General features: G+C 42.2%; 1 protein-coding gene across 5 annotated transcripts in view; it reads left to right on the top strand.

The window, feature by feature from the left end:
- RARB (retinoic acid receptor beta) overlaps positions 1-23744 on the top strand; it is a 378824-nt gene that overhangs the window by 200791 nt on the left and 154289 nt on the right. The window contains exon 1 of one of the 5 annotated variants that reach the window (XM_059162468.1): positions 12024-12040. The exons of 2 other annotated variants lie outside the window; for them this stretch is intronic. Coding sequence is in view for 1 of the 3 variants with exons in the window: in XM_059162465.1 (XP_059018448.1) it covers positions 12579-12735 (157 nt within the window). In the remaining 2 variants the exon portion in view is untranslated. Of the gene's footprint in view, positions 1-12023; positions 12041-12064; positions 12736-23744 lie in introns of those variants that run through there. 2 more of the 5 variants (XM_059162465.1, XM_059162467.1) reach the window with 2 other exon arrangements.

Here is a 23744-nt window from a genome sequence, read left to right as displayed (position 1 = left end):
GGATGAGAAAAATGGTTGTATGATTTTACATTTCTAATACTAGATGAGTTTTTCTGTTTCTCCACAGCCACAGCAACATTTGATGTGGTAGCCTTTTTCATTTTAGTGACTACAATAGACGCATTGTGGTATCTCACTGTGGTTTGAATTTGCATTTCCGTGATAACGAATAATATTGATGCCTGTTATGTGTTTATTTGCCATCCATATATTTGATGACATTTTTGTTCAAATTGCTCACTCAATTTGGGATGAGGATAAGGGGTTTGCTTTATTATATCTGATTTGGGGCTGTTTTATTCTGTATAGAACTTCATTATCTCATATATGTTTTGCATAGTTTCCTCCCAGTTTTTGATTCATCTTCTCATTCTTTTAGCAGAATCTTTCCATAAATAGAAGTGTTTTGTTCTGTCTTTTTTTTTAAAGTAGGCTCCGTGCCCAACATGGGGCTTGAACACATGACCCCAGGATCAAGAGTCACATGCTGTACCAGCTGAGCCAGCCAGGCACCCCTCAAAAAACAGAGGTTTTTAATTGTGATAAGATCCACATTATTAATTTCATTATTATGGCACACTTTGGTGTCACTTCTAAGAAACATGAGCTCAACCCATGATCACAAGAATTTCTCCTTTTTTTTTCTTCTAAAAGTTTATATAAACTTTCTCGTTTTACCCTTAGTCCCATGATTCATGTTGAGTTAATTTTTGTTTATAGTGCCGGTTATGCATCAAATCTATTTGTTTTGTTTGTTGGCTTTTTTTACAGTAGCTATCTAAGTGTGTTTGCTCTATTTTTTAAAAAGACTTCTGGTGTGTATATATGGGTTAAACGTCTTTATCAGTGAATTAAAAGCACAAGGCTTATGCCACAGATTTCATTTTTTAAATGATATGATTTGATAATTAGTCCTAATTTTGTTTTGCTGATAGCAGGGCCATCCTAATTGCTTTGAAACCATAGATCATAAGTGGTGCCAATTTTAAATTTTTATACCAAGTTTCACGTCATTCTACTAAGCAGCGTCTGCCAAGAGGGCCTATTTGTTCATTCACTCCTTGACAAACATTTGTTGAAGGATTACTATGTGTCGTGTAAAGTTCTTATTATTAGGGTCATTGCAATGAATTTGATAGAGTTGTTGCCCTCAAGGAGATTACTTTCCATTATGGGAGATACACAATAAAGAATAAGTGTTTGCCAGGGAGTAATAAAGGCTATAAATTTTAAAATAGAGGATCAAGGGACAGAAAGTCATGGACATGACCTAGGGGCCTTGGTTTTTAGGATCATTGGTGTCTTAGTTAAGGCAACATATTCAGAAAGACCTAAAGAAAGGGATGGAATAAGTCATGTTTATATATAGGTGGAGCAAAGATAAACTCAAAGATACTGAAGAGGTCTCTTTAGCATGTTTTATTTATTTATTTTTTTAAAGATCTTATTTATTTGACAGAAAGCGAGAGAGCACAAGCAGCAGAGGGAGAGAGAGAAGCAGACTCCCCGTTGAGCAGGGAGCCAAACTCAGGGCTCCATCTTTGACCCGAGCCAAAGGCAAGCACTTAAAAACTGAGCCACCCAGGCGCATGGTTCTTAGGTACTTAAATTAAGAATCTTAGACAGTGAGGAAGCCCTCAGTACTCTCTAGTTCTAAATTACCAATAGATTTCATCTCCAAGGCCCTCTTCATCTAGATCGGTAGTGAAAGCGTGGAGCTAGCTGCACTCGCCCAGTTTTTTCTGTAAAGGTCCAGATCGTAATAAATATTTTTAGCTTTGTGAGACACAGTGTTTCACTCAACAGCCATAGACAGTACATAAACAAACACATGTAAGGGTGCTGTGCTCCAATCCAACTTTTATTCTACAACAGGAGGTAGCATGCCCTGGGCCCTTGGAGGCTGCCAGCTTCTGGGCTGGTGTGGCGTTGAGCCGCCTTGCTGGGACCTTTCTGAGGAATGCACCTTAGCAAATCTGCCATGGGCTTATGCCGGGGGCACCTGAGCCATTTACTTGCCACTGGGAGTTACTTGCCTCCTCACGTTGCTGATTACACTGGACAAGTTCTCAGAAGCTGTTAGTGGACGGTTGGATCTCTGGCTTCCCGGCTCAGTTTTGTTACACTAGCCTGCCTTACTCCTTCAGATTTGCCATGAATTACTCCACATACAGGACAGATTTCGAGTCCTGAGGGATTGTCCAAGCACAATCCAGATGGCTAGAACCAGCCGCACCCGAATGGTGGTATGCCCCGGGAAGCTGCGGGTAATGTCCAGAGTTAGAAACGGAAGCTTCGGGGCGCCTGGGTGGCTCAGTGGGTTAAAGCCTCTGCCTTTGGCTCAGGTCATGGTCCCAGGGTCCTGGGATCAAGCCCCACATCAGGCTCTCGGCTTGGCAGGGAGCCTGCTTCCTCCTCTCTCTCTACCTGCCTCTCTGCCTACTTGTGCTCTCTGTCTGTCAAATAAATAAATTAAAAAATATATATATTTAAAAAAAAAAAAAGAAAAGAAAAGAAACGGAAGCTTCTGCGGAGCTAGCTCACATTCTGTCTGTGCCACAGAAATGTAAATGAAATACTCTGTCGTTTGTCTCAGCGTCTGGAGCACGGAGGACAGTGGAAATCAGTCGTGTTTTCCTGCCACTGACCAGTCCGCACAGTGGGAAAGGAGAGAGGAGCCTGGCCCCCCCTAGAAGAGAGGCAGCTCTTTAACAGGAGTCACATCTCAAAGGGGTTGGGCAATTAATTGCATAAGGGAGTACCAAGATGATCCTTTCTCCTATTTTCAATTTTAAACACATCAAACGTGATTCGATTAATTAGAATATAGACCAAACTTGATTTTAAAAGACACCCAAAACTATCATAGCATACATGTGAAAGAAGTTTTGTGTTTTTTTTTTTTTTAAGATTTTTATTTATTTATTTGACAGAGAGAGAGATCAAAAGCAGGCAGAGAGGCAGGCAGAGAGAGAGGAAGGGAAGCAGGCTCCCTGCTGAGCAGAGAGCCCGATGCGGGGCTCGATCCCAGGACCCCGGGATCATGACCTGAGCCGAAGGCAGAGGCTTAACCCACTGAGCCACGCAGGCGCCCCAAGAAGTTTATTTTTTCTCTCATGTAACTGTCTAGAAATAAGAAATCCTGGCTGGTAGGGAGGCAATGGGCAGTCAGGGTCTCCAGTTTCTTCTTTCTTATGGTTCTGCTGTCCTCATCTGTAAGGTCCACACAGGGTCCCATGGCATTCCAGTTGGCATAGAAAGGTGGAAATAGCAAGTGGAGGTAGGAAGTTACTTTTTGAGGAAGTGATGAAGAACTAGGGCCCAGCATTTCTTTTCACATTTTGTTGCTGAGAATATGAGAGCCACAGTGAGCTGGAAAGGATGTGGGGCAATATGGCCTCTCTCTGTATAGCCTGTTCTCAGCTGATTATCTGTGGATTTTTTTTTTTTTAAGATTTTATTTATTTGTCAGAAAGAGGGGATGGGCAGGCAGAGGGAGAAGCTGAGGGTTTCTGCTGAGCAAGGAACCCAGTGTGGGACTCCATCCCGGGACACTGGGGTCATAACCTGAGCCCAAGGCAGACACTTAACCGACTGAGCCACCCAGGTGTCCCTAAATCTGTGGAATTTAAAAGGGGTTATGAATTAGATGGGAGGCGAGAGTTAGCAGTTTTCCACCACAGAGTTTATCAAAGAGCGGAAAATTAAAAAAAAAAAAAAGCGGAAAATATTTTTTGTCTATTTTCACCTAATATGTGACTAGTAATGCCTAATGTTCCATAACACTTTAGAGATCTAGAATTTTCCTCATATGTTATTTCACTTCATTCTTTAACCTTAGCTTCCTTTCAATGAGACATTATCATCTGAAGTAGACATTATCTTCATATACAAGAAGAGTAAGCATGGCTCAGAAAGATGATGAGATTAGCCCAAAGTCATACATCTGCAGAGGACAGAGCCAAGACTTTAGTCCAGACTCAGAGCCCTGCCATTTCCAGTTCTCGAAGTCTTTCTTAACACCTTAATCCTCTGTAGGGTCTCCTGTTTATTGCCATTCACCAAATGGAATGTCCCATCATAGCAGAAGTCTGACACTTTAGAGTGCCTGGTAAGTACCTAAGGACCTTTATTAAAATGCCAATTATTTTACCAGACCTTGGGAAATTTTCATTAGGTATCTCTAGGTGTGAAGCCCTAGGATTGCAATGCTTTGGGAATCACTGCCGTGGTCTTGCCTTTTATCATTGCATTTGCTGGAACGGAGAGAGGAGATATTTCATATTTCTGTCTATTTTTTCCTTTGCTTGCCCTCCTGTGCTTATATGCATTCCCTTAAATGTTGGAAGTATTGCTTCTGAAGTATCTTTGCTAATCTCTTTTGAAACATCTCTAACTCAAATTGAAAAAGCAAACAATGACAAAATGTAAAAAATTAATTTAGGAAGCCACCATGGTATCCTCTCAAACAGAAGTTTTCAAAGCCCTCGATGAGGTAGATGTTCAGAAAGTGGCTTTATAACCTGCAGTTCGAAAGAAGAGAGAGAGAAAATTATTTTTTCATCAAAAATATTTATAATGTGTTCATACTGTGTGTGTGTGTGTGTGTGTGTGTGATGTACATATATACATATCCTTGTTTCCCCAACAGAAATTTCACAGAGATTTCTACTTGACTTTATGTTACCCTCAATTCCCATTAAATCACATTGGGCTTTTTATTTGCCTTTTTCTCTGTCAGACACCAGGATGAATTTAAACTCCAGTCCCTCTCCAATAACCTCTCTGATGTATTTGCTACTTTTTACATTCCCTTTCCCTGTAGAATCTGATAGAAATTCCTTTCGAGCCTTTAGCTTTCCCTCCGAGTCAAAAACTTTTGTGTTGCTAATAGAACTCAGCTTCATTAGCATTTCAAATCCTAAGACATTCTTAGAGATCGGTGTGTTAGATCTGAGGGGCTCCCCAGCCACAGCCTGATTTATCAAACTTGTTTAACTAAAATCTCCAGTGGCCTGTGCCTTTGACCTTATTTCTGCCCGCACATCTCATCAGGAAATCCTTTTCAAGGAGTCTAGAGAAAGACATATGCATAATCTGAGAAGCTTTACTTTTGTCCCTCTTTCTACTCTGTATGTTGCCTGTTTGAAAAGCCATACTTTCTTCATCACTTTTGATCATTGGATCATGGGTAGGTGATGGTTAGTGCACGGATAGATGGGTAGATGGGTGAGTAAATGGGTAGATAGACACGTAGTTGGCGGATAACTAGAAAGGCAGATGGATTGGGCAGTTAGATGAATGAGTAAGAAGATGGGATGCATGGATGGATGGATGGATGGTTGGAAAGATAAGATAAAGAACGTGAGTCTTCTGTCCTTGTCATTTAATTAACCATAATTGGCCTTGGTGCTCCTGAGACAGAATACCATTCCTGCAGAAAACAGCAAGTCCTGTGATATATGTCCTGCCCCCAACAGGAGAGAACAGGGTGGGGCTAGTAAGAGAATTCATTGCCTTTCTGATTCAGTGTCTGATTTGTAAAATAGAAGAAACCATTCTCTTTTATACAAATATATAAAAATGCTTCAATGTAATGCTACTTACCCAGACCTATACAGCAAAAGCTCTCAAGGGATCTTGTCCTAATTGCATCTGCCTGAACCCCAGACCTGTGCATCCTGATTGAAAATTGACTTCCCAGACAGAATAGTCTCTGTGCCTCATAGCAATGGTATTGGAGCTATGTGTCCCCGACTTCATTTTCTTCTTGCAGACATTCCACTAACACTTTGTAAGTACTTATTACATCTCAGGCAATGTTGCCAGTGCTTTCTACTTGTATTACCTCATTTAATCTTTACCACAGCCTTTTAATGTATTTATCATTAATATCTCCATTTTACAGGTGAGGGAATTAAGGCACGCAGAAGTTAGGTAATTGGCCCAAGGTCACGCAGCTTGTGAGAGGCATATGGTGGGTTCTAACACACTCAGTGGATGTCCAGACTCTATGGCACCACCCACCATGCCCCTCTCTGATCACTAAGCCCAGCTTTCAGAGCACTGTGGCCTAATAGAACTTTCTGTGGTGGCGAAGATGCTCTGTATCTGTGCTGTCTATCCCATGGACATGGTAGCCACTAACCACATGAAGCTTTGGAGCCCTTGAGATATGGCTAGTGTTACTGAGGAACTAAGTTCTTATTGTACTGAATTTTAATAATTTAAATAGCACAGTTTAAGAGCCAACTAATAGCCTTTCTTCATACATATGATCTCAAAAAATGAAGTTCTGAATTAGGTTTTAAGGTAGGCATCCTGTTATAGACATTCTCCTTCATTAATAATATTAACATGAAATAATTACAAAGCACTCTTAGAATCCTTTGTGCTTCTTCCCATCCTGGGAAAGTGTCTTGCTGTTCTTTTAAGCCCTCCGCCAACGAGGTGGCACATCTACTCTTAGCTCATTGGAAGAGGTATTGACATGAGACAGACGAAGTAGTTCTGGCAGAGCAATACAGGGACGTCAAGGGCAAGTTGTAGCGTGGTGATGCCATTGGCATTTTCTCTCGGGAGTCATTGTTATATTTTCCATCTCCTCAATACTGCCATCCTACATTGGGGGGAGGAAGTGTTGGTGGAAATAATGGGCTTTGAAGCACAGTTTGGTGGTGGAGAAAAGAAAGTCCAGGGGCATCTGGGTTCATTTGAAGGAGATATGCAATCCTCAAGCAGGAAAGAATCCTCAAGCAGATTCCCCACTGACAGTGGAGCCCAACTCAGGGCTCTATCCCAGGACCCTGAGATCATGACCTCAGCCAAAATCAAGAGTCTGATGCTCAACCCACAGAGCCACCCAGGTGTCTCTTGTTTTTATTTTTTAGTGAGAGTTCTACATGCACTTTTTATTAGGAAGGGATTTCAAGAAAAACGTTAAATGTTTCTAAACAGACAAACGTTACAGAACAGCATGTAGTATTTTATCATATCTGTGAAAAGCAACAACCCCCCCCAAAATATACAGATACATACCCAGCAACTTTTTTTCATATAGCTTCTAGACGAGATTATGAGTTTTTATGAAGGTGTATTACTTTCTTTTTTAATTTTATTTCCAGTGTAGCTAACATCAGTGTTATATTAGTTTCAGGTATACAATATAGTGATTCAGTAAGTCCATATATTACTCAGTGCTCATCAAGATAAGTGTACTCTTAATCCCCATCACCTATTTCCTCCATCCCTTCTCCCCATCCCCCTCTGGTAACCATCTGTTTGTTTTCTATAGTTAAGAGTCTAGTTTTTTGGTTTGTCTCTTTTCTTTTTTCCCTTCGTTCATTTGTTTTGTTTCTTAGGTTCCATGTTCGAGTGAAATCATATGGTATTTGTCTTTCTCTGTCTTATTTTACTTAGCATTATACTCTCAAGATCCATCCATGTTGTTGCAGAATGTATAGTACTTAAAAAAAAAAAAAAAAAAAAAAGGCGCAGTCTAAATTTAAAAAGTGGAAAATAAGAGGGGGAAAAAAACCAAAACAAAACAAAAAACAAAGATAGGTTTCTCCCAAACCGAGGGACTCAATACTGAGACATTCAGGAGGGCAAGTCTTTAAGCTTCAAGCTGTGACCAACAAAAGCTGTTGGACTTGAAGAGATGTCTTTATGAGTCATGAGTCATGCCCAGCAAAAGCAGAGAAGTGCTAGAGAAAACAAGTCAAGGGCAGAAAGGGAGAAGTGTGCCTCTTGTTTTGGGGAATGGTGTTTGTAAGTACCCAGGTGGGAAGACTTCATCGTGGACACTGGAAAAAACAGGAAGCTGGGGAGAAAGGAACCAAATGAAAGAAGGACACCGTGGCCAATGCTGAAGATGGAGAAACATTTTTGAGGGAGAACATATGTTCCTTGGGATTCTGAGAAGACCCAGTCTCTACACAGATGCGTAGAGTCACTCTGTGAATCCCTGTTTGCAGAGCGTTTTGGCGTCTTCTGATGTAAGATTCGTGGCCATCAACAGTCCTGGTACATTAGCAGGTGTTCGGATGGAAGGGCCAGAAGTAGTTTCCATGCGTTGATGAGTGTTAGAACTTCTCCCGGCCACCAGCACAGCAAGCCGCTCTGCCTGGGTGGAAGCCCCCGGAACAGCCTCAACACTGGCCATGTGCTGGCAGCCCATCCCTGCCTTGGCTTCCAGGCCGAAACATACACATCAGTCAGGGCTAGTCATCTATTTTTCTGGCAAAACTGTGGCAAGAGGAGTTTAGATGAGATTAACGGTTACAAAACAAACAGATAAATAAAAATGAAGCAAACCGAAATAACATGGAAGAGGCAGGTGTGTCTTTTAAAATGATTCGTGTCTACCTCCCTCCACCCCACCCCCATGTTTGCCTGCACTTGGCATGCCTTGTGCCTCGGGTGGATATGTCTACGCCTGTGAGAATCTTTTTATTTAGACATCACAAAGCATGTGACCAATTTTGAACACAGCCGGCTTCAGTCCTGGTACGCAGAGACGCCTGCTCTTTCTTCACAAAACTCTCCAGTTCAAACATGTTTGCAGACCATGATTCATGGTGTTTCTTTCTGGATTGTCCAGTGGGTAATTGCTATACGAAAACCAGAGAAACAGATGTAGACCCTGAACCTTGGCTATAAATTTTTGTTTTATGATTATGGGTTTCAAATGTGCTGTGTCACATTGACAAATATACAGTTACTCCGAAACGAAATGGATTTTGGTCTCAAACTTTTGCTTTTTTGTTTGTGGTTAGAACTACTTTTATTAGAGTTTCTTTTATCATTCATCAAACACAAAACGGAGGAGAGGACACATATAAGAATGTTATCTTATGCCGTACCTTAGAGACTATTTGGGAAAGGTTTCTTCCAACTGTTGGATCATGTTTAAAATAGGCGTCAATACTTTAAACTTCATTTATCCCCGAATTAACTAGGCCATCTTTTTTTTTTTTTTTTACCTTCTACCTACTCATTAATCTTTATGGTACATGGATACGCTATTTAAAGAAGTGTGGCTTATTTTCAAATCTTCCCTAATTTTATTTAAGATGAAGAATTTGAAGGAAGACCGGTTTTCCAGAAGTATACGAATTAGATTTCCTGATGAAGAAATGATAAGAAACATGTGGCTAAATTTGGGGGCTGCTTTATAAATTAATACCTAGATCAAATAATAGCTCTAATAGTTGCCATCAGCATAATTAACTCATGATGAGAAATGATGAACAGACTAGCGAGTGCTGTTGCACTGGAAGAATCCCATAATATTCTATTCACACAGATTGTAACAGAAGATCAGCATTCAAAAGCCCAAGTTTATTCCCCTACAGTTAAGAGAACCCCAAGGTGATTATAAATTTAAAATTTTTTTCATGCAAAGAAAGAAAACACCCAATCTCCTACCCCCTCCGCACCCCACCCCCAGCATACTTCATGATTGTTTTTGTGCCATGATATAATATTGAGGGTAGAAATTAGGGAGCAGTCATTTCTCTTCCTAGATGAGGCTAATCCTCTAGCTTAAGAAATGAGAGGAAACAGAATTTGGGAGACACCATGCCCATCATCATCTCCTTGTGGTGAGTGCACCGTACCCTTTGGAAAGATGTTCGAACAGGCAGTGCCATGCCCTCCCCTGGGGAGCAGATACCTCAGTTTCTCCTCTCTTTATGCTTCCTGCTGTGTTTCAAATGTAGCTGCTTCCTCTGTTCTTCTCAGATACCTTTTCAGTCCCCTCCGTTATCACACACGGGATGAGTCCAGTTTCCAAGGGACTCTTAAGAACCGTAAGTAAGCATTTGGAGTTGTAAGTGCACATACGCAGAGGCTGGTACCTAATGTGGTGCCTTGTGTATCTTTACAACTATCTTAATGACAGTGTGTTAAATGTTTTGTAAATTCCTCTGTGCTCCTTGCTTAAGAGGTGTGTTGTCTTTGTAGTTAAAGGGTTTCTTTATAAACCTTTGCTACAAAATAATGGCCACTTGAAAAAGAGAGAGAGAGAGAGAATAACAAACATAGTTTCAGCAAGATCTCACCCCACCTTCGCCCTGGACTTCTCAATAGCAAGAACTGAGCTTGCTGGGCTGAAAATTGTTTTAATGTACCTTCATAAAAGGATCTTTGACTTGGAAAGTGTGTGTGATGCATACTTTTCATGTCACAACACAAGTGCCACTTAGCAACTCCTGGAGACAGAGCAGCCGTTCAGCATGGGGCAGGGTGCCCCCTGACAGGCTTCCAAAAGGCCTGGATGCCAATGAACATTCCAGCATTATCCAGAGAAAGGAGACCGGAGCAGCGTTCTTCCCCACAAAGGGCACGGACACTGTCCCTCAAGCCCACCCACTTGCCTGCCCTGTTTTGTGGAAGAATTGCAAGTAAAGACTAGAGAGTTGGTAGAGGTGGTAGGGTGTTTTCATTCCTCCGCAGTTTCCTTTCTTGGATGTACTTTGCATCCTGAAGCAAGTTGTGCAAAATGGCTGCAACGTGGATTGTGGATTGGCTCTCCCTTTGAAAGCTCTCTGCCTGCGTTTATTGGTAAATTTTGCATCTGTCCTGCTCCATGTTTTAAGACCGGCGAAAAGGTTTCTCCGTCTTCTAGGCTGGGTCAATATGGGAAGTATAAAAAAGAATCTCTTTCTCGTAAAATTATTCTAATAAATAACCAAGATTGGGCTGGGGCTAATATTGGTGTAAACAGGCCTTTGGAAATATAAAACCCTCTCACACTTAACCAGTTTTCAAAATATGTGTTTAATTATGTGGTGGTGTGTATGTGTGTGTCTGTGTGTTGTGTGTATGTGCGTGAGATGACAAAGGTCACCAACATGCTATTTGGGGTGCAAGGCTGTGGGAACTGCAAAATAATTTTCACAGTGGCCTGGGATCCCAGGGAGTTGGGTGCAAGTCACGGTTCTGAGCTTTGAAGACTCAGACAGGTCTCAGCCTCCCCTAGCAGGGCTTCTTCCCCTCAATGAAAAATATGAGGATGAAATGAGAGCTAGTACATGTTGAAGGATACATACTGAGTGCCATATAAGCACTTTGCGGGGAGAGAGGGATGCTCACAGCAGCCCACTAAAGTGGGAAGTAATACATCCCCATTCTATGGATGAGAACGCTGAGGCTCAGAGAGGTTAAATACTCATCCTGGATCACACAGCGGGTAAGAAGTAGAACTGGAATGGAGACCTATTCCAGTTTGAGTCCCACATCCACTCTTGGCCGCTGTGTTTTCTACCATCAGGACCTGAAATCAAATCCTATATATCCGTGTCATTCTGTGTGTGTGTGTGTGTGTGTGTGTGTGTGTGTGTTGGGAGCAGAAGCCACTAATTCTTAACTGCTGTATATAAACTTGAGAGAATGTTTTAAAAGTAAATGAATCCAGAAAGCTGGATTTTTTTTTTTTTTTTTTAAACTCCAGAGCAAGTGCAATCCCTTCGGGCAGGGCTTTGCAAGAGGGACGAGGAGGGGAGGGGAACGAGAAAAAAAAAAAAAAAAAAAAAAAAAAGCTATCAAATGGAAAGTTTCTCAACCCCAGGCTTCCCCGAGGACTAGCTCTCCTCTGCTCTACAGTTTAGGGCTTGCATGTGCTTATTCGGGAGTGGAAAAATACCTAAGTTACAAGGAATTTAACAGACAGGCGGGCGCACAGAGGAATTTACAGGGTGGGCTGGGGGCGCGGGGGTGGGCAGGAGGCGAGCCGGCGGCGAGCGGGCGAGCGGGGACCCGCGCTTCCCAGCTGAGCCGCCGCGAATAAAGGGGCGGAAAGGGAGCGAAGTTGGCGCTCAACGTGAGCCGGCAGCGGTGTCCCGGCTCCTCCCCTGCCCGTTTTAAAAGCACTTCTTGCATTGTTTTTCAGGTGAGAAATGGGAAAGAAAGAGGCGGCTCGCACGCTCGCCCGCTGCCTGCCGCTCTGGCTGTCTGCTTTTGCAGGGCTGCTGGGAGTTTTTAAGCTCTGTGAGAATCCTGGGAGTTGGTGATGTCAGACTCGTTGGGTCATTTGAAGGTTAGCAGCCCGGGAAGGGTTCACCGAAAGTTCACTCGCATATATTAGGCAATTCAATCTTTCATTCTGTGTGACAGAAGTAGTAGGAAGTGAGCTGTTCAGAGGCAGGAGGGTCTATTCTTTGCCAAAGGGGGGACCAGAATTCCCCCATGCGAGCTGTTTGAGGACTGGGATGCCGAGGACGCGAGCGAGCCGGGCAGGGTTTGTCTGGGCACCGTCGGGGTAGGATCCGGACCGCATTCGGAAGGCTTTTTGCAGGCATTTGCTTGGAAGGAGAACTTGGGATCTTTCTGGGAACCCCCGCCCCGGCTGGATTGGCCGAGCAAGCCTGGAAAATGGTAAATGATCATTTGGATCAATTACAGGCTTTTAGCTGGCTTGTCTGTCATAATTCATGATTCGGGGCTGGGAAAAAGACCAACAGCCTACGTGCCAAAAAAGGGGCAGAGTTTGATGGAGTTGGGTGGACTTTTCTATGCCATTTGCCTCCACACCTAGAGGATAAGCACTTTTGCAGACATTCGGTGCAGGGGAGATCATGTTTGACTGTATGGATGTTCTGTCAGTGAGTCCTGGGCAAATCCTGGATTTCTACACTGCGAGTCCGTCTTCCTGCATGCTCCAGGAGAAAGCTCTCAAAGCATGCTTCAGTGGATTGACCCAAACCGAATGGCAGCATCGGCACACTGCTCAATGTAGGTTTATTTTTTTCCCTTCTTCTACCAAGAAAAAAAAATGAATTGTCTCTCTTGCATGCAATGAAGACGTTGGAAACAAACTGCATTGGTAGCAAGACAAAGGATTTAATGATTTAATGGTGAAAGGGTGTGATATGCTGGCGTACATATTGATTCCCTCTGCTGAAAATTTCCTGTTAGATGTTTTCTTCGCAGACAACCCCTCCCGACCCCCGCTCCTCTCCTTACCAGCCTTACAGTCTCTTGAAAACAGTTTTAAAAATATGCATGGAGGGGGGGAAAAAGTAGAGTGTGACCACAGGACTTTGAAACATTCTTCAAGTAAGGCAATTTGACACATTGTGCAGTTTTTACTAAAATGTATGCAGAGGGGAATTTAACTTTGCTGTTCTTTGGATTAGCTGCTAGTTGTATATATTCCCCCCTTGTGTGTTTTAACAGTCCAAAGTAATTAAAATATGACATTGTCCTTGCAAGGAATTTAGCCTAATTAGGGTGGCTGCTGCTCCTGAAGTTCATAAACCACCAGTTAAAGCTGCTGCTTCCAATGTTTTCCTTGCTAAGGAAAGGCAATATTTCTTAGCATTGACCCTGCTGCCACCTTTCCGAGTCACTTTGTTGCTCTAAGAAGTTGCTGTTTTGCTAGAAAACTACTGGCAATGAACACCCCTTGGGCTGAGCCATTCATTATTTCCATATCTTGCAGTTCATCCCAGAACCTGGACATCAGTTAAAGGAGAGGAAATATAAGTGGAGTAGCCTGGTTTTTTAAAAAAATATTGACTATGTGGTTATCTGATGCTGACACAATGCCGAGGCACGCATCTGGTCAACAGTAGTGTGGCTGCAGGCTTGAGAAATGACCAGAAGTCCCAGAAAATCCCACCTTCGGGTGGCTGTGGTGGGAGCCTGCAGGATGCGTGGCTGCCCTGACAGTGATTTAGATAAATGGCTCAGCTATCTATCAAAATGTTTTTAGTACTTTATTTGACAATTCATTGGAGCATTAGCCTGAAAATGACATTTTAAATCTTTGTTTTCAAAGAGGTCAAAGTTTAACTGGAAGAAATTGAGTTTTCCTAATAACATGGTGGCTTATGTAAAGAGGGAGAAGAAAAGGGAAAGAGAGGGCACGGTGACTAGATTTAAATTGCTCTCTCTGAAACTTTGTCTTGGCGATAAAGACTTGCTTCTTGGGCCAGGAAATCAACAGGTTTGTAGCTGAAAAATCAATAACCATTTGATGCCAACAGTCTGGCTGTCTGACTTAATATTTCGTAGAGTCATAACCAGGGCAAAAAGAATATAGTTTTTAGAAGGCGTCTTCATCTTCAGCTGCTCTCCAAATGCCTTTTGTTTCCTAATGCCTGTTTTCTTTCTGGAGAATTCAAAGAAACCGAGTGTTACAAAATAATTTTGCAACCCACTAACAGATCTTTTAGACCTGACCTTGTTTGTAGCAGTTAAAAGAGTATGAACAGTTTCATTTGGAATCTCAGGGAACAGGGGCTCTGCAGAACTTTTTCTTCTAAAAGAAACTTCTATGAAACATATTCTTAACGAAAGGAAAAAAAAAATGGCTCAGGACCCTTGGCAGAAAGCTAGTAGACCTAACAGAGCCTTTACAAGTAGACATTCTCCCTTTTGTAATTAACCCTCCAAACATGCCTATTAAGTTGTAGGAGTAGGGGGAAAAGCTTTGTTTGTTCTTGAACAAGTTAAACAAGGGATTTGCCTTATCTAGGGAGAGCGAGTGGTGAATGTGTCATTCGCCTAGGACCAGCCGATAAGCAAGAAGTGTTGATAACAGCAAAGTTCAGCTAATCAAAGAAACTTGCATTAGAAAAAGTAAATAAAGGCATTTGACAAAGGGATTTTAGAAATTCCAGTGTCTTATTTTTGTAAGCAGGGCAATTAGTGCTTATTGTGGTCAATTTCATAAGGGTTCTAAATCCCACACCCCCAGCTCTAGGTTAAATGAATAAATTGTAAAAATTGAGTATGTCCCCGCAGGGTTGCTTATCCTCCATAAATCCCTTTATGACGGTCAGTTTAGTTGTTCAAGAGATTAAGTTTTTAAGCATAAATAAAGATTCTAACAAATGTCTGCCACATGGTGTTTGGTTCAGGGTGGCATGGGTAGTTAGGACTTTTGAAATAAAAGCATATGAGGGCTTCACTTGGATAAGTAAGAACATACAAACCACAACCTTTTCCATTTTACTTAATGACTGTTTTGACGAGAAGCAGATCTGTTTGTGCCCTTAACACAGACAAAACAGTGGGCAAGGGGGAAAAATAGTTGTAAATTCCAACTAAAAGTATTTTCTGCTTGGAGATTCTATTTTTTGCAGGGTGTGTATGTGTGTGTAGTAATTAGAGAAAACCCTTTGATTGGAAGACACACCAGAAGCCGTCTTTGAAAGGTGTTAGAATATTCTTTTTATTTTCTTTTTTTAATTTTAATGACAAAAATGACGCGCAAACCAGCTACGGGTTGGAGTAGGGCCTGCGAATTGCTTGTTATAAAAATTCGAAGTCAAGATTAGTGGACTATAAGGGAATGTGGTATAAATAACGCGATTTAAGACTGCCCCTGGAAGGTATCATAGTCACAAAGTTTCTATTCATATGCCTCCTGGATTATCTTGGTATTAGGGCTGCTCCAGATGTTTTCAGCATTAATTGCTCAGTGGGCATAAGATAAATCCTAATATTTGTGGTCTAAATATAGTTGCTTTCGGTGAAATCATGAGTGTGACAACTTCTTGGCCCGCTTCCCTGTTGTCTCCATGATCAGACCATCAAAAGAAAAAAGGAAAAAAAATATTTTCTTTTTGAAGTAGTATTTTGCCCGTTAATGAGAAATAATCTGTTTTAAAAAACAATGATGTGTGATTAAGGAAGAAAAGTCCCCTACTCAAAACCCTGGGACCTGAATTTTAAGTATTACACAGTATCCAAATCCTCTCCTAGTGAGATATAAATTGGGGTCAAAGTGGCAAAATCAAAGATACTCTCTGAAAGAGAGACTAAATAAAGACTGACAGCCACCGTATGAATTGAATGGGGTTTTGAATAAATATTTCGATGAAAAGGCTCAATTGTTTTTCTAAAGTAGGACATAATTTTCTGCTTCTCGGCCACATGACAGTGGTAACTAATACCATCAGAAAGAAGAAAGAAAAGGGACTTTTGCTTACATCTCTGAGTGCAGGATAGAGTGCAGGGTACGGTTATTTGAAAAAAAAAAGTTGAAGATTCACAAAGTTATCCTTCCCTGTAGGAAAAAAAAACAACTAGAATTTTGTCAGCATGCTTATAACATGGTACTTTGGGTAGGGAATTGTTTATGTATAACCTAGAGGGGAAAAAAAAAACCACATGAGTTTAAATTTTATTACCATACAATGTAGATTCCAAAAAATAAAACGGGAGAGGTACAACTCTGTCTGCTTAAACATAAGCTGTGGAATTGATCTGTAAATTCCAGCTAGAATTTGACTCACCAGCCCAAGTGCAAAGGCTTTGCTCTAAAATAGGCCTTAAAAAAATAATAATAAAATTTATTTATTTATTTATTTATTTGCCTTATTAGATAAATGACAAGAATGGCCATTTCTGATAGGTTAACTGACCTGAATCAGAAGTTTTCTTATTTCTGGAAGCCTGGCTCTGACCATATATAACCAGTCAATATTGTCATGAACTTTTCTTTAAAACATAAAAGTAAAAAAAAGAAAGTTCTTCTGGCTCTCAGACGCTTGTAATTTACCTTCAGCATGTTAAGCCCCTGAGATGTAATGAAAATCTTGAAATGAAAATGAATGAAAAGGGAAGAAAATCTTAACCATTTTCCCCTTTGTACATTCTACAAGCATCAATAAACTATCTCAGAAAGGATTACATGAGAAATGATAGCGATTATAAATTCTGCTCTCACGGAATTTATAATCTTTATAATTAGATGTTTTTCTTTTTTCTTTTTTTCTTTACAAAAGGCCAGGAATTTTTAAAAGAGAAAGTTACTCTCTAGGAGGAAAATGTAGATGTGAAACCAGGACACAAAATATACAACTCTCTTCAAGTCACACCGGTCTTATTAAACAATAATATCCATTTTAGAACATCTTTAAAAGACTCGTCTATAGAGTTTGAGTTACATGTAAGTGCCAATAAATTTATCTTTAAATGACATTTTTATACTTAAAATGTTCCACTATAGATTCAGTTAACTATCAGTTAAATACATTCTTTCGGAAATAGGAGCTTTTGATGAGGGTTAATCAGAAAAATCTTGGCTAAAAACGTTTCCAAAAGATATTAATGTTAGAATCTTGCCTTTCAGATTATAGGGTAGTTAGGGCAATCGTACATCTCTGATTTTCTAGAATAACCCACTTTCAGATATACTGCCACAATTCCCACATAAATCATGGAAATATGCCAGATATTTCAATATTACGGCATTTCTGAGGCTGCCCCTTGAACCCAGGAGTGGCACAGAAAGTCTTTGTTTGGATTCTATGGTCAATATAGCTGGAGTGCTCCCAGCTTCATTTTTCCGTTATGACTGAAGATGCCTTGTGCTTCTGGATCATTCTTCTGAACATGAATTCCTTTTGTGGCAAACCGTAGATCTGTAAATAGAAAGCACCCCTGCAGAATGGATTAAGTATTATGACTGGTTTTGATTCCAGCACATGTGTGCATTGGGAGTGGGGGAGGGGTAGACTTATTAAATTGAATCACTCTGACCAAATCTGTATCAGTTCTTGGCCCACTTCTTCTTAGAAAGTTGAAATGGGTGGTGATGGAGAGTGGAGAGTGGCTTTAACTCAGGTTCCAGATTTATCAGTATCCTGTCTGTAAGTGGCTTGGCCTAAGTATGTCTTGTTAAATAGGAGATGAGATAACCTTCCCCATCCATAAGATCTAATAACACAACCTCATCAGTCAATATGTTGTCCTGAAGTCTCTCCTCTTTTCCTTTCTGGCTTCCTTACTTCATCGCTAACAAGTAGAATTCCTGCGTCATGCCACACCTCTCAACCCCTTTAAATGAATAAAAAATAAAGTTGCTGAAGTTCTCTCCCCCTAGGAAGTAGTAAGGGTGAGTCTACAGGTACTATATGATTTGTCTTGAGCTTTCCGAGCTTCTTAGATGAGAATTCAAGCAGGCAGTGGAACTGCTGACTTGCTTTTTCACTGGACTTGCAGGGTGGGGAGCTGAAAGGGGGCCCATTCAGTAAGATAAGACTCTTGGTCCCCTGCACGATAAGGCGAGGATAACAGGAACTGACGTCAGCCAGGCGACCCAGCCTGGCCAAGCATTTCCTCTCGTCAGGGCACATGGATTCCAGGAGTCTCCAGGCCTCCCCCACTGCTGATGAACTGAGCCAGCTAGGAGTGGGGGGCACGAAGAAAGCCTGGGCGGAAGGGACTGATTGTACGAAAAGCCGATTCTGAGACTATAATGGCAATTTTACGTTGTTCTAGAAGAGCTATTTGTTTCCCAGCTGTCCAGTTTTCCTCTGATGCGTCTTGAGCCGGTCTATCCAGCAGTCACCAAATCCTATCACCCGTGAGCCCCACCAGCTCTCCGCTTCGAACAAAATGGGAGGGAATTTGCATTGTCAGAGTTAATCCCTGGTACTCCTATTTACTTTTCTAAGTACTAAGTTCCCACCCCCATCCGCATCCTGTGACAGCCCTGCTAAAACCATTTCATTTGCCACCACCCTGACAGCAACCCGCAGATTTTGCTCTCCTCTTTCCCGTCTTCCTAGTTCTCTTAAACGCAGATTATTTTTGCCTTCACAAGTATCTGCTGTTTGAGATCTGGAGAAGAAACTCAAATGAAAGCCTGTATTATTTTTTTCCAGTTCATAAGTTCTCCTGAGTCTACTCTTTTCTTAAAGATTGCTCTGTCATTGTTGTTGTTTGCAAGTTTAAGTACCAAGTAAGGGGTGACTCTCCTAATTTGACTCAGAGAAAAATGTTTGTTTTTGTTATTATTGATCAATTAATGTTCGCCACAGATTGCATTTTACCAGGTCAGGAAAAACCAACTAGCTGATTCCAAAATACTCGGGTAGCAGTAATGCAGAGGAGACCCAGTAACACGAGAGCATCCGTTACCTGGGAGAAGAACATTTGGATCACATTTATCTCAATTTTTCTCTAATTTCCAGAGCAAATGAAGACCTCATCTACTAAATGCCTCTTCTCAAAAATGTTAAAGCTTTTGGGGCTACAGTACCTATGTCTTGTTATCAAAGTCTGTGATTATAAAAAGGCTGATGATCTGAAGGTTGTTTCAGCTTCAAAAGATTTTTTAGGGTCTGGTCTATTGGAAAGCTTGGGGGTATAATTAACTAAAATGGAAATGGAGGCAAGCGAAATTTAGTTCCTGATGTTTTAATTTAGCTCAGTACTGCCATGTGTTATTGAAGAGAATTCTTAAAGGCAAACATAATTATTTCATTATGGTCCTCAGAATGCTTTCATTGGCTTTAATGACAAGAAGCTGTATAAAAAGGCATACATTTTAATTAGCCCTTCTTATATTTACATCAGATAAATAACAAATAATTGATGAAAAACAAGTCTTTGGAATGGATGATTTCACATAGTGCGCTGGTTACAGTTTAATGATGAAACATTTCTCTGTTGCTTTGCATTTTAATTATCCAGACATTACAGTAGTGGTGCCATGGAGCTAAAATACCGTTGTTGGCATTTTATTACCAAAAAAAAAAAAAAAAAATCACAATTAATGCCTATGAATCAGAAGCCGAAAAAGGTAGCTAGAAGCGCATCTCAGAGGAAGGAAATTGCCAGTCCCATTAATTTTACTACGTTTGTTAGCGCTCGTTTTGATCACTTTTTATCTTTTATGCTTTATCTTTTTGGATTAAGACTGTCAGGGGTTTCACATGCGTTTTTATGGCCACATCTTCTCCTAAATACCTTTCTTTCTCTCTCGCTGCCTGTGTGGGAGACTTGCCTGCAAATCCCTTGCCAAGTGTGTGCTGGAAATTCAGAGAGCCTTTTTCCATAGTGCAGGCTGCCTTACCTTTGATTTTATATGAAAACCCATTTCACATGATTCATCCGTTTTGGTGTACAGAACACTAATTGTTATTATTGATTTTAAATTCCGTGACCATTACAAGTAACCCAGATGACTGGCAGATAAAGGGTAATAATCCATGGAGTTCTGGAACTGTTTCATGTTTGTCTGGAGTACTTTATGTGATCAATATTAACTGCCCCATTGAAACTAACTGCTGTATCAAATAACAGTCAATCAAATGAATGTGCTTAGAGATTATTTATTGAAAGCTTTAATTGTTCACTGGGGCCCTGCTTATCAGAGGGAACAATAGGAATTAGAGATAGGATGAACAGGTTTGGATTTGCAGAGAAAGTTGTAGGATGCAGATGAACGGGGCATCTCTCTGCTACTTGGGTGAGAGTTTCCAGAAACCCATGTTGGGCTTCTAGAGTAGAGAAGTTGCATGTACTCTTGTTACAAAGGTTATCCTATCACCTGTCCCTCTAGAGCTCTCTGGAGAAGAAGGTATAATGATTTTCTTGCCAAGAGGCTGTGAAAAATTGTCACTCTCTGGGAGTTTTAACGCTTCCCTTCTGTGTGCCCCCTTGCATTGACCACCCTCCAGTGCATCTCTCCACCTGTATTCCCACTGCCTGCTGGTCTGAGGTCATGGGAGGAGCCTAACTTGATACAGGATTGATTTCTACAGCCAGGAAATGGGAACAATAATGTCTACGTTGCAGGATTTGCAGAAAGATCACAGATCCTGTAAATGAGGATTCTATTCCCACCCAGAAAACATACAGAAGCCACCAAAGAGACAGACCTCCTTCTGCTTAGATTCCAGTGTGACACCTGTGGCTCATGTGTCTTTGCTCATAGTGAACATACTGTTTCAGTTGGTATTTTTTGTCCTCAGTGAGATGGTTCCCCTGTCTGTGGCTCATAACCTAGGTTCCAGTACTTCCTGTTTGTCACAATTTGGGTAGCATTGGCCCTGAGTCAGTGACATGCATTTACCAGACCCCCAGATTTAGTACAAATGGTTGATTTTCACAGGTGAGCGTTGTCACAATACAGCTTCACCCAAAAATGTGTCAGGGGTGCAGTCCATTGTATCACTCACTGATAGATTAGCTCTTGCATTGTCTCTCTACAAACACCTGTTGGGTGTCTGCCGTGTTCCAGGTGCTCTGGTATGTTCTGTTCTGTGGGCAACACCAAGATGATTCCTACTTTGTCCCTGGTTTCTCTGGACTCTTAAGGTACGGGAGAAATTGTATACATAAGTCACCATGACATACCTCCTTATAACACAAATGCAAGTATCTCCCCAGGACTTTGCACATGACTTTGATTATGGAAAGGACTAAAAGCCACTGGAACCACAGCTGGTGCAGCAGGAGAGGGATCAGGTGCAGGCCAAGGCTTTCCCATGTGGAGGCTTCATTGGTAATTCCTAAAGGTGGTGTACGTGGTTGCGTTTTCAGCTTCCCTCGAGCAGTGGAGTAAGTGCATACCATCTAAATTTGCTTCGTGAAGACTCTCGTGGATACTTCCAGAGCATCTGTTAAATAATGTTCTTTTGGGGTGTGCCTCAGAGTAGCTTTAAAAAAAAATCTCTCCTTCGTTTATGATTGTTTCTATGACTTCTTGCTATGGAACAAGCTGCCCCCAGACTTCGTGGCCTAACAATTTATGATCTCATTAGCCTGCGGATGGACTGGGCTCAGCTGGGCAGGTCTTCCGCTCCACGGGATGTCGGCCGAGGCGGCGCGGGCTGCCAGTCCCGGAAGGCTCACTCCCATGGCTGGCAGTCGACATCGGTCGTTGGCAGAGAGCTCAGCGAGGGCCGTCAACTGGAGGAGCTGCGTGTGGCCGGTGCTTCTCCCCGCATGGCAGCCGCATCCTGGAAGGGAAGGAGGAAGCGGAAGCAGAAGCGTCCCGTCCTCCGTCCTCGGAAGGGCTGGATGCAGAGCGGGCGTGGACTCACGGGCACTGCCCTCTGTCGGTGAAGCAGCCCCGGGGTCAGCCCAGATCCCCCAAAATAAAAAAAAATCCGTCTCTCAATGCAGATTGGCAAAGCAAGGGCAGCCATCCCTAGTGCCCGCCCGCGACCCCCCCAAGTCATCACGTGTGCACCTGCTCGGAGGAGGAAATGACTGTCTCCTGACAGCAGAGACTGAACGGAAGGACGGTGGTGGGCTGTGAGCTGGTTGTTGTTTGGCGGCGGACCTATTTTACAAAATTCTACTCTGGTGACTGTGGGTCCCTTGTCCTCCGTTCATCCACACAGACATTCCTGGGTGGAAGGCGCGAGTCTCCCCATTTTACGGGGTGGGGGGCAGTTGTGACTCAGACGTGTGTGAGTGTTGGCGGGGGGGAGTGTCTGAAGTCACGCGGACGGCAGGCGCAGGGCTGGGGCCGACCTCCCGAGGAGGCTGAGGCGCCATCCCCCGTGCGTGCGGAGTTCCTCACTTCCAGTTTAAGTCTGTCCTCTCCGTCGCCTGCGGGAAGAATTCCTGGAAAATTCCTGAACGCCCTGATCATGCCTGGGAAGGACCACGGCGTGTGTTGGTTTGGGGGAAACGTAGTAAGGAGCCGTCACTCACATCGGTCCCTCTGACGACATTATTTCTCGAATACAAGACGCAGCTCTCGAAAGGGTCGAAGAAACCCTCAGGCCGTTTTTTCCTCTTTTGTGCTTGTTTTCCATCCTGTTGGTGGCTGAAGTCTGCATGGGCCTCATCCCTCCAGGCTCGCAGGAGTCGGGGTCAGGATGAGTCTTGTATTCACGGAGGAATCACAGGAAGGTGAGGGGAATGAGGTTTCTCGGGTTATTCCGGCTCACTGGTGACCCTCATGTAGAGATGGCCGTTCACGATTCCTCTAGTGGGAACCTCGTGAAGCATCACTTTAAAAAGAGGGGTGGGGTGGAAGGGCTTCCTAAGAGACAATGAAGTTATGTTGCCCTTTGGGGATTTGCTACCTGTTTTAAGTATCCCTTTTTTCTTTAGAGGGTCCCAAACCTAACAAAACAATTACTGCTTAATGAAATTTGCATAAATAATCATGATTATTGGTCTCGCCCATAATGCTCTTATTTCAGTGATTTCCAATAGATTTGAAAGGCAGTGTCGTGCTCTGTGTTTTGGATTTTTATATGCCATATTCTGCCTGGGGTTTTGTTTGTTAACCGGTTTGAAATGGTTGCTGAATTATCTATATTGGGGAAGTACAGACAGATGGATGCAATGAGGTGACTTACTAGAGGTCATATAGTAGGTTCTGAAAGGAAGCCAATCAAAATCTTTGAGATGCTGCCATGTTTTACAGGGTTGCAGCATGGTCCTGTGCCCCTGGGCCACTGTGTGATACAGGGCAGGTGGCTGTTCTTCATGCACTGCCTCTGCTGGGGGAGCTAGAGCTCCAGGTACCCTCACTTGTTCCCATCTGTAAAATGGGTCCATGACACTTACCTTGCAAGCTTGCCATAAACTTAAATAAGAGTATATTTAAAGACCCTGATATGTATGGTACTCAGTAAATGGACCTTTACCCCCACATTTAGTTCTGAAAATATTTTTGAAATATTTTCAGAAAAGCCAAAATGTTTTACAGGTAATACCTGGATACTCATCATCAGTATGTACCATTCAAGTTACCAGGTTTGTTTTCTGTGTTTCTACCCACTTCTCCTGCTGGTATATATGTTTCTGTTTTGTATTATTGACTGGGTTCCCTTTCAAACCTGGGGAGTTTTTGAGGTCCAATACTGTGTCCTTATGGTTTCCAGTCCTAGGATAGTACTGAGTGCTTGGTCAGTACTGAATTAACTGTGGTTAAGTAAGTGGATATGTTCAAGCACAGCACCGCTTGGTGGACTAGTGCTGTCCAATAGAACATTCTCCAGTGATGGAAATGATCTATAATGCTGCGTGTCCAT

The sequence above is a fragment of the Mustela lutreola genome, chromosome 2, assembly GCF_030435805.1.
Source record: "Mustela lutreola isolate mMusLut2 chromosome 2, mMusLut2.pri, whole genome shotgun sequence".
NCBI lineage: Eukaryota > Metazoa > Chordata > Mammalia > Carnivora > Mustelidae > Mustela > Mustela lutreola.
The sequence above is the reverse complement of the archived record's forward strand: the minus strand, read 5'-3'. Positions and strand labels throughout refer to the sequence as shown.